Source organism: Anas acuta, chromosome Z, assembly GCF_963932015.1.
Source record: "Anas acuta chromosome Z, bAnaAcu1.1, whole genome shotgun sequence".
NCBI classification, from domain to species: Eukaryota; Metazoa; Chordata; class Aves; order Anseriformes; family Anatidae; genus Anas; species Anas acuta.
In genome coordinates this window covers 52,117,027-52,125,531 of record NC_089017.1, presented here as the reverse complement: position 1 = coordinate 52,125,531, position 8,505 = coordinate 52,117,027, and the positions used below count along the sequence as shown (strand labels likewise).

The window sequence follows — 8,505 nt, the reverse complement described above, 5'->3', positions numbered from 1 at the left end:
TACATGTATATTAGTTATTAGTCTTTAAAAAAACAAAACCAAACAACCCCCCCCAATAAAGCAAACCTTGTGACATAGCAATATATTTTCCAGCTTCCATACAAAATAGCACGTTTTATCTGCTGGTAGAAGACATTAAATCTTTCACTGTATTAAGTGGTCTGTGTAACTTTTACAAAAGTTGTATACAAAAAACTTAAAAAGTATGCAAAAATTCCAAAGTACACTCTGACAGCTAATGCTCTGCGAACACTTTATTACACAAATTACATTCAGCTTCTGAAAATAGTGTTCTAACAGTGGTACCATCTAAAAATAAGACATCCCAGAAACACATCAAGTCAAGAAGAAGAAAAAACAATTAAATAGATACTTTTTTTTTTTTTTTCTTCAATGCAATATAATGCTAGTGATTTTAAAAAAATAGAAGAAGATTTAGCAGCTTCATTTTCTTGTGGCACTGTATTTTCTCTGTACTGCAACAGGTTAAGGACATTGAAGAGGAAAGGCACAAAAAAGAAATTGGCAACTGAATATTTATAGGAAAAATACTTTGTTGAAGCAGGTAATACGACTTATTTACAAATACAGAAAAGATCCCCAAGTTGATATGAGAAAATACTACTGCTTTAAATCAGTGCTGCAATTAGAAGAAGACTGTTTGTTTTATTAAGATGTTCACATAAAAAAAAAACAACGGCACTGATATGAAACTTCCATACACTCCTCCACTTAAAAAACAGAACGAAAACCAAACAAAAATTAAAGAAACCAGTGTACAGCCCCACACAGACTAGTACAGTTTACAATTAAATACACAAAAATCTTAAACGTGCTTAAGGGAAATGGAATCTGACATTCTGGATTGAATCATATAATGGAGAACGCAAAGGTTGTCTTCATTCAGGATGATGAAGGTGCTGGTGGGGGTGGAGGTGGTGAGTACTCTTCTTCTGAATCTGTGCCATCATCTTCATCCTTCTCTTGGTCACTTCCTTCCGTGCTGAGTCGGTCAAACCCTTTTCGGCTGTAGCCTTTATGACTTGCAAAGAAGTTCCCCAGGTTAAGGCCACCACCACCTTTACCTGTGGAAAAGAAACCCTTGTCATAAGCTTTGCTTTCTTGTATGGGGGAGTAAATATCTACGCAGTCAACACTTCTTTTAAGTATCCTTCCAGAAAGTTTTTTGTAAAGGTCAGTATGAGGCACAAGAACTAATTATATACATTATGGAAGAGAAGGCAATTCATCTTTAAAATACAAGTTTCAAATGACTTTTTTTCCAGCATACATCATTCCATTAAGAGTCTTTATGCAAGTATCTGTGTTCCTACCACCTTGTCATTTTGACCATAATCTTAGAGCACTTCATCCCATTCACCAGGTACGCTATGAGCACCACTCATCTTCCAGTGGTAGTGACACATCCTTTTCAGCAGGCAGATACTGACAGATGAGGAGTTTTAAAAGATACTTCCACAGAACACCTGTGGTTTGCCCCCGAGTCCTTGTTCTGAGAAAGTTCCATCAAATCTCTTGTTCACCAAAAGTGAACAAATGTAAAAGCCTTCATTTACTGAGTGCTTATAAGATCTTAACTGTTTCTTACCTCTAAGTCTGCCTAAAACTCTGCTCGAATTTGAGTCAAGTTTGTGTTCCCCATCAGCTGAAAAATAAGGTAGATTTAAAAAATGAGCTTAAAAATCATACCCTATGTTTAAGTAATTTTCTCTATTTTCTGACACAGACATTCATAAAAATTGATCAACAGCACTAAGAACATTCAATTTTCAGCTTCTTGATTAGGGTAAAGTTATAATTCCTAACAGAACAATCATGCAACAAATGCTTATTTTATGCCATTCAGCCATTAAGAAGATTCACATGTAAGTTATTTCTGAGAATTTCAGTACTTCAGCTGTAACTTATAACATGCACTACATTCTGGCACACTAAAAAACATGGTGTGACATTTGAAGGTGGTATATATTCCATTCAGGCATGACTGGCTTTCTGAAAGAGAGCGATCTGTAAATTTCGTCGGATATGTTGGAGGATATATACTCTTGTTCAACAGAGTATACTCTTTCCTGATTAATATTGCTATCCCTGATTTGAAGAAAAATAAAATGCCACCAAACTGTTTTTCTGTATATAGTACTCAGTTTCCATAATTTTGTGCAAGTTTATTTTACCAGTGTCACTCTTTGACACTGTAAATTTAGACAATCAGCATCCAGTGCGAAGATGCTGGTGTAGATCACAACCATTAATGACAGTACTGTAACAGTCTAGAGCATTAGCACACCAAGTGCTTGAACACTGAAAACAGTCTGAAGCAGATTTTAACACAGCAAATAAACATCCAGCTCAGTTACACTGTTGCACTATCAGACTGTTGAATTACCTAGTCTTTTACAGTATGTCCTAGCCAATGACAGTACTGTTATTTGCCAAAAAATATATATTTTTGTTGTTTATCTTGATAAAACTGTTTATGGCATACAGAAAAAAAAAAGAAGAAAAAGAAGTGTAATGATCAAACTCGACTACAGTCTGTCAGTGTCTCAGAAACAATGCTGTTATATAATATGAATTAAGAACAAATTTACATAACATTGTAATTATCAAGCAAAGATCTCATAGCAATGGAGAAAGGTGCATCATGGAAACATCTCAAAACTCATAAGATGGTAGGGAATAAGAATATACCATCTCTCAGAAATTTTATCTGTTTGCATCTTTTATGCCTCTCTAATACCCACAGAGTCCTCTGTTGTCAAGAATTTAAAGATCCCAAGCTGAATATTCAATTCTGAACTGAGTATTAAAATTAATGCATTCTAGACAATAACATGAATGTATTTTTGATGCCAATTAAAGGAAAGCATTTGACATGTTGTGAAAAAACAGTGGCTTAAGGTGAAAGGCATTGTTGTGTGCATGCTGATGGTTAGTTTGCATGCAGTATCACCACAACTGTGTACAAGGGAAAAGGGACAGCAGGCCTCTTTCTTCATACTGTTGTCCCTCAGTATTCAGTGATGTGTTTAAATGAACAATAAAAGACTGTTATCTACAGTTAGTCATGGTTACCTCCATAGACTGTTGTCTTCCTCCAACGAATAAATACTAAAATTGCCAGCAGGACAACAACAGGGATAATTAGAAGAGTCGTAATAAGAACAAAGGAAACTCCAGTGCTGGCCTGTCGGACCAGATGTTGTTTTTCCTGCTTCTTTAGAGGGTCTGTTGGTTCTGGGTTGTTTTTCAATCTGGCTTCTACAACTGTCTCCGATTCTTTAAAAAGAAGACAATTTAAACAGGCAATCCATATGCATCAAGCAACAAAGAACAAGGAGCTAAAGAAAAAAACAAGCTAGAATATCTGAAGTGATGAACAACAAGGAAACAAAAGGCAAACATTTATGGAACCAGTTTTAGCTCTTGCTGATGTTATCCCAAATGTAAGACAGAGTCTGAGCGATACCACTCCAGCAAGAATGCCCTCTCCTTTTCTCAGATGGGGAAAGAAGTGTCACGGAGATTTTTGCCTTAAAAAACATCTACCATTTAAAATATGGGCAAATCCTGCAAAAAGGTGTATTGGCAAATAGTGATCTAACGATAGTGATCTACTATCATTTAAATATCTCCTTTTGGTATTAACATTTCTACAATAAATACAGAAATTCAGTGTGTGTTGTATTATCACAGACAAAAAGGAAAATATTTATATTTATTTTCAATAAGTTTGTGACAGAGAGTCAAGTTCTCCTAACAGCTAAATCCCATGAAAGGCCTTTGGCTCTGTAAGTCTGTAGAGCTTTAGAAGACTGCATCCGCTCACTCCTGGCTATTTTGTTATCTCTCCATCTACCACAAGAAAAATAATTTCAGTAAAATCCTCTACACAGTGTTGTGATTGTGTATAAAAGATCACATTCTTCATGCTAACTTTTAATGAATAAAACTGTCCTGCTATGTATTTTAACATCTGATTCAACAGCAGATCTTAGCTGCATTGGAGACACTGAATACAATTGTTCACTCTGTAACAAGTTTTAAATGACATTCTGTTCTGGATGAACAGTAGAGGCTTCAATTTTCATATAACACTACTACAAAGATAACCTGCTGTCTGCTCCAGTAGTAGTAACAGACTTTTTTTCCACTAGCACCTTGCCCAGCTCTGAGGAGCGGTTCAGTTCTCCACATTTTCCCTTGAGAGCTTCTGACTTAAAAACTGTTTCTTACCCATGTGATACTATTTTGTGATTCCCTGTAGCATTAGAAATGTCAGCCAGCATGGTATCTTCCTAAAGAAAGCTGAAATGCATTGACATATCCCTAGATCAGCTATACTGTGGATGCTGTGCTGTCCACACTTTCCCTTTTGAGTGCTTCAGGAGGACTGATGTACCAATAGAGATAAAACAGAAGGACAACAGTTTTCACAGTAAGAATTTCACTGTTTTGTAAGGCCAGCCTAGTTTATTCTACTATATGTTGTAATTGGCAGGTGGAATCTTTGGTATGTTGCATGAAGCAAACCACAGAAACACTGAATTCAACCAAAGAAAGCCACTTAAGAACTTCTGAATGTTTTTTTGGTGACTGAGGATTGTGGAGCAAGGGAAAGGTTGCTGGGAAGTAACACTCACATTTCAGAGCTTTCTCTGCATCTAAGGGGGCTAACACACATACCAGATGGTAACGTGGAGTTAATCTACTAGTTAAATTTTCATCTTAGTGTCTGTGAAGCACATCACCACTGAAAAAAAAACGTTGCTTGGTTGTAAATTAGTGTCTACTAGGTACAATGGTTACAAGCTGCTTTGTCTTACTTCCTGTGGCAGCTTGGTTTATGTACAGTAACTGTATGAAACAGTGGTGAAAAACAAAACAATAATCAAACTAGTTAGCATTTTTTCCTCTAGAGTGGCAGAAACAGTCATAGCCTATGTGAAAATACCAGTTCCTTCATTTCTATTCAGAATTAGACTAACCTTTTATTTCCTGTACCTCAATACCAGCCTTTTTAACTGACCGATGTTCCATTTCTGTAAAACAAAATCATTCTTCAGGACAACTGACATTTTGAAGACACTCAGTGACATTTTCCTGCTAGCTCTGTCAAATGTACAGTACAATCCTACAGTAAACAATCCTATTAGCATCTGAACTTCACCAAGCAGAGCCAATGTAAACTATTCAATAGCTTACAATACCATGAAAAAAAAAAGAGAGATGTTGATTCATAGAAGCTGTTTGCAATAATTAACTCTTAATGCCACAGAAACACTTTATGGGCATGTGTAAGGGTTCAGGGAGTCCCATAAAAATACCACTATTAATTACAATCAGAATCATGATGGATTAAAGACTGGTTGAATCAGGACTCTTTAGCAACTGCGATGTTATACTGCAGTTTCAGACAAAAAGAAAATAAGATACATGGACTTTCCTCATCTAACCTCTAAGTGATGAAGAAATAAATTATTTTTTTGTTTTTATGTTTCTTTGAATAGAAGTCTAGAAATGCTCTTTTCCAGGTTAATACATTCAGAAACAAGCCACATCCAGTCAGACTTACAATTTATCTGGTCCAGTGTCCTGTTACTAACAGCATCTGATACCAGATGACCCATAAGAAAATCAATAAAATATAAACAGACAAATGCGGAATAACTGGCTTAGTCAGAAGTTTATTTATAATAGCAGATTGTTACTGGTTGACTAACACCGTGAAGCCCGAGGCTTTCTCCCTCGTACATTTTTTATCTGATATAATGTAACAGTAGATTATATTTTTATTCCTTTAAAGTGTATTTGTAAATCCTTACATACTCTTATTTCTTTTATTCCTCTCTCTGAATCCTACTAAACTGATGCCTGACTCATCAGGTTCCTCTCCCCGACGTCAGGCTGTTTGGCTTGGGGGTTAGTGGATTAAAACTGGGAAGTGTTTCCCCTTGATAGGAATAGGGTTTGAAATTATACTAGATTAATTTTCTAATGATAAATATTCCCAAAGAAGTTTAAAATTGACTTCTGTTTTTATTTCAGCCCCTGAGAGTTTCTGATATAACTTCAAAGGAAGCAGTGAACTTGTCAGCAAATGACACATTAAAAGACCTAAAATGCAAAAAACCTCATACTTTTAAGCATATACTGATATGATGATCTACCGTAAGGCAAATGCATTTGGATTTCTCCTCATATGAAAAATCAGCTCACACATCCTGGACTCTCCTTTGGCAGAGTAATGCTGAAGAACAATCACTTTACACAACTTCTGCAGTTGTTCTGTACTTAAATCATTGTCATTAAACCAGTACCAGATAAGTGACACTGATCTCAAGATACAAAATGTGAAGTTGTGGCGTTAAGAACAAAAAACATACTTTCTGTGGATGCAAACTTCCACACTGTTCTGGCATGAACATCTCCAACGAATACTGTTTTGTCTTCTGAAGCAACTATATCATGCGGCATCTCAAAGCTCTGTGAAGAAAAGGAGTGACAGATTACTTTTAGCTATCTACACATTGTCATATCCAGTCCTGGAAAAAACAGCAGGTCTAATGTGAGTGAAGGGAAGAGGAATTACATTTCCATTATCTGTTTGCCTTCTCAAGGGATAATATCTTAGAGATACATTCATGCTAAACAATTCATATTTATGTTCTTGCATTTAGTTTTATCCTGTGAAATATAAGATGCATAGTGCACATACACAGTGGTAAGTTATTATGTTGAGAAAATTAAAATATCAAAAAAAGTGGACTTTTGAGATACTACATAGTGATGTACAGTGTATGTACTCCAAGAGCAGCTGTAAGCATTGACACTAGACCATTCATTCTCCACCAAATCTAGCAAAGGTCTGAGCTAACTTGTTCTTTTTTTTTTTTTTTTAAATCAAGGAAGCATGTTGGAATGCTATGCCAGTGTATTATTGTTTACAGGTTTAACATTTGGAAGAGGTGAACAGAGGATCCTATTTTGCTATCTAGGAGTGTAATGAATGAAACACCAGAATTTAACAAAAAATACATTGCAATTTTTGAAGGGCAGATCAGGAGAAAAAGATATAAGTTTGGCCATGTTGCTTTTAGTTTATCCAGAATGGTCTTCTCATGTCTTTAGATTTCACATTTATTTCCTGACATGAGTTATTGTCCTTGATACCTACAGACTAATTAAGTGAGAAACTTCAATGCGAAGCAATAAGCTGCCACATGACAAGCACATTCCAAAGCAGCACCTAACCCATCTGCAACTTAAAATTAGTAAAACTACGAGAAGAACAAAAAAAATCATCTGACTCTGTTTTGAATAAATGTCTCTTCCCTATTTTTTACTCTTTTTACTATTTTTACTGTTCCCAGAAAAAGGTTTCAAGAGTAAGGGGCAGTTCACTTTCCTACCACTGAGAAACCAAAGAACCTGGAATAAAAACCTGGGATAAGGCAGTATCTTTGTAGTTAACATGTGTTGTTCTGGCCTAAATACCTTTCCTGAGGATGTACTATTTTAGTCTAGATTCCTCCCTAAAACAAGATTCTCAACACTTCCAGATCTATTTCAGCAACTACGGCTGTCATATTAAGAATTTTTCCTTTTCGTGAGTAGACTGGAAAACCGAGTATTGTGAACTACCTTATCAGGGTAAGTTCTGGTAAGTGGTCTATTTCAGATCTCAGGACTAAATAGTGCATCCTGTATACACCATTATCACAAAGAATTGTTTACTGAAAAAAAAAACAAAAATCAAATACAAACCACCAAACCGAAAAAAAAAAAAACAAACAAACAACCAACAACAAAACCAAAAATAATAATAATTAAAGAAAATAATCCCTGTAATCCAAACTATGTTTCTTTATGTGAGAAATTGTTTGTGAAGCAAATAGGATGGAAGTGATGTATAGAACAGATGTTATGTATTAGCTAAAGATTTCAGTAGTCATCCTTCCAAAACATTAATAAATTAGACAGACTTTCATCGCTTAAATTTTGTTTTTCATTATCTTTCTTATAAGTTTTCTTTTTTCCCAAATCAAGGAAAAAAAGTGAATATTCTACTTGTATGTATATTGTTCCATAAATACATGAAAAACAATTCAGAAGTAAGAAGTTTGAACTTGGAGTATTTTCATTTGTCTTGTGCCAAGCTATTCCTGGTTTAAAGACTGATCTTGGATCACCTTATGAAAGCTGTGCACCTGCTCTACTGTCTGAAGTCAACATTTAATACAGTAATTTTCTACAGTGATCTGTAACTGTGCACAGATAGTTAACATTATCTAATCCCCACTGAATCTCAAAACAATGATAAATCCACTCTGTTTTTGTCAATTTGTAGACAGTACAGCTATTTGCTATACTTAAAAAGAAATATATTTCTGTAGTATCCCTTAAAACTGGGCTGCAAATCATTGAGCATATGTGCTACCCAGAAATGGGAGTCATTCTTTTATCTAAGACAATCTATATATT

General features: G+C 35.3%; 1 protein-coding gene across 7 annotated transcripts in view; it reads right to left on the bottom strand.

Moving 5' to 3' along the window:
* Positions 1 to 236: 236 nt before the first annotated feature.
* The window catches only part of PAM (peptidylglycine alpha-amidating monooxygenase), a 145,768-nt gene continuing 137,499 nt past the window's right edge, over positions 237 to 8,505 (bottom strand). For 4 of the 7 annotated variants that reach the window (XM_068667171.1, XM_068667176.1, XM_068667172.1 and 1 more), the window contains 5 exons: positions 6,408 to 6,507; positions 5,010 to 5,063; positions 3,097 to 3,300; positions 1,610 to 1,666; positions 237 to 1,085 (listed from right to left, as the gene is read on the bottom strand). In XM_068667171.1, coding sequence (XP_068523272.1) covers positions 904 to 1,085; positions 1,610 to 1,666; positions 3,097 to 3,300; positions 5,010 to 5,063; positions 6,408 to 6,507 — 597 coding nt within the window. In that variant the 3' untranslated portion in view covers positions 237 to 903. The remainder of the gene's footprint in view (positions 1,086 to 1,609; positions 1,667 to 3,096; positions 3,301 to 5,009; positions 5,064 to 6,407; positions 6,508 to 8,505) is intronic. The other 3 variants (XM_068667175.1, XM_068667177.1, XM_068667174.1) reach the window with 2 other exon arrangements.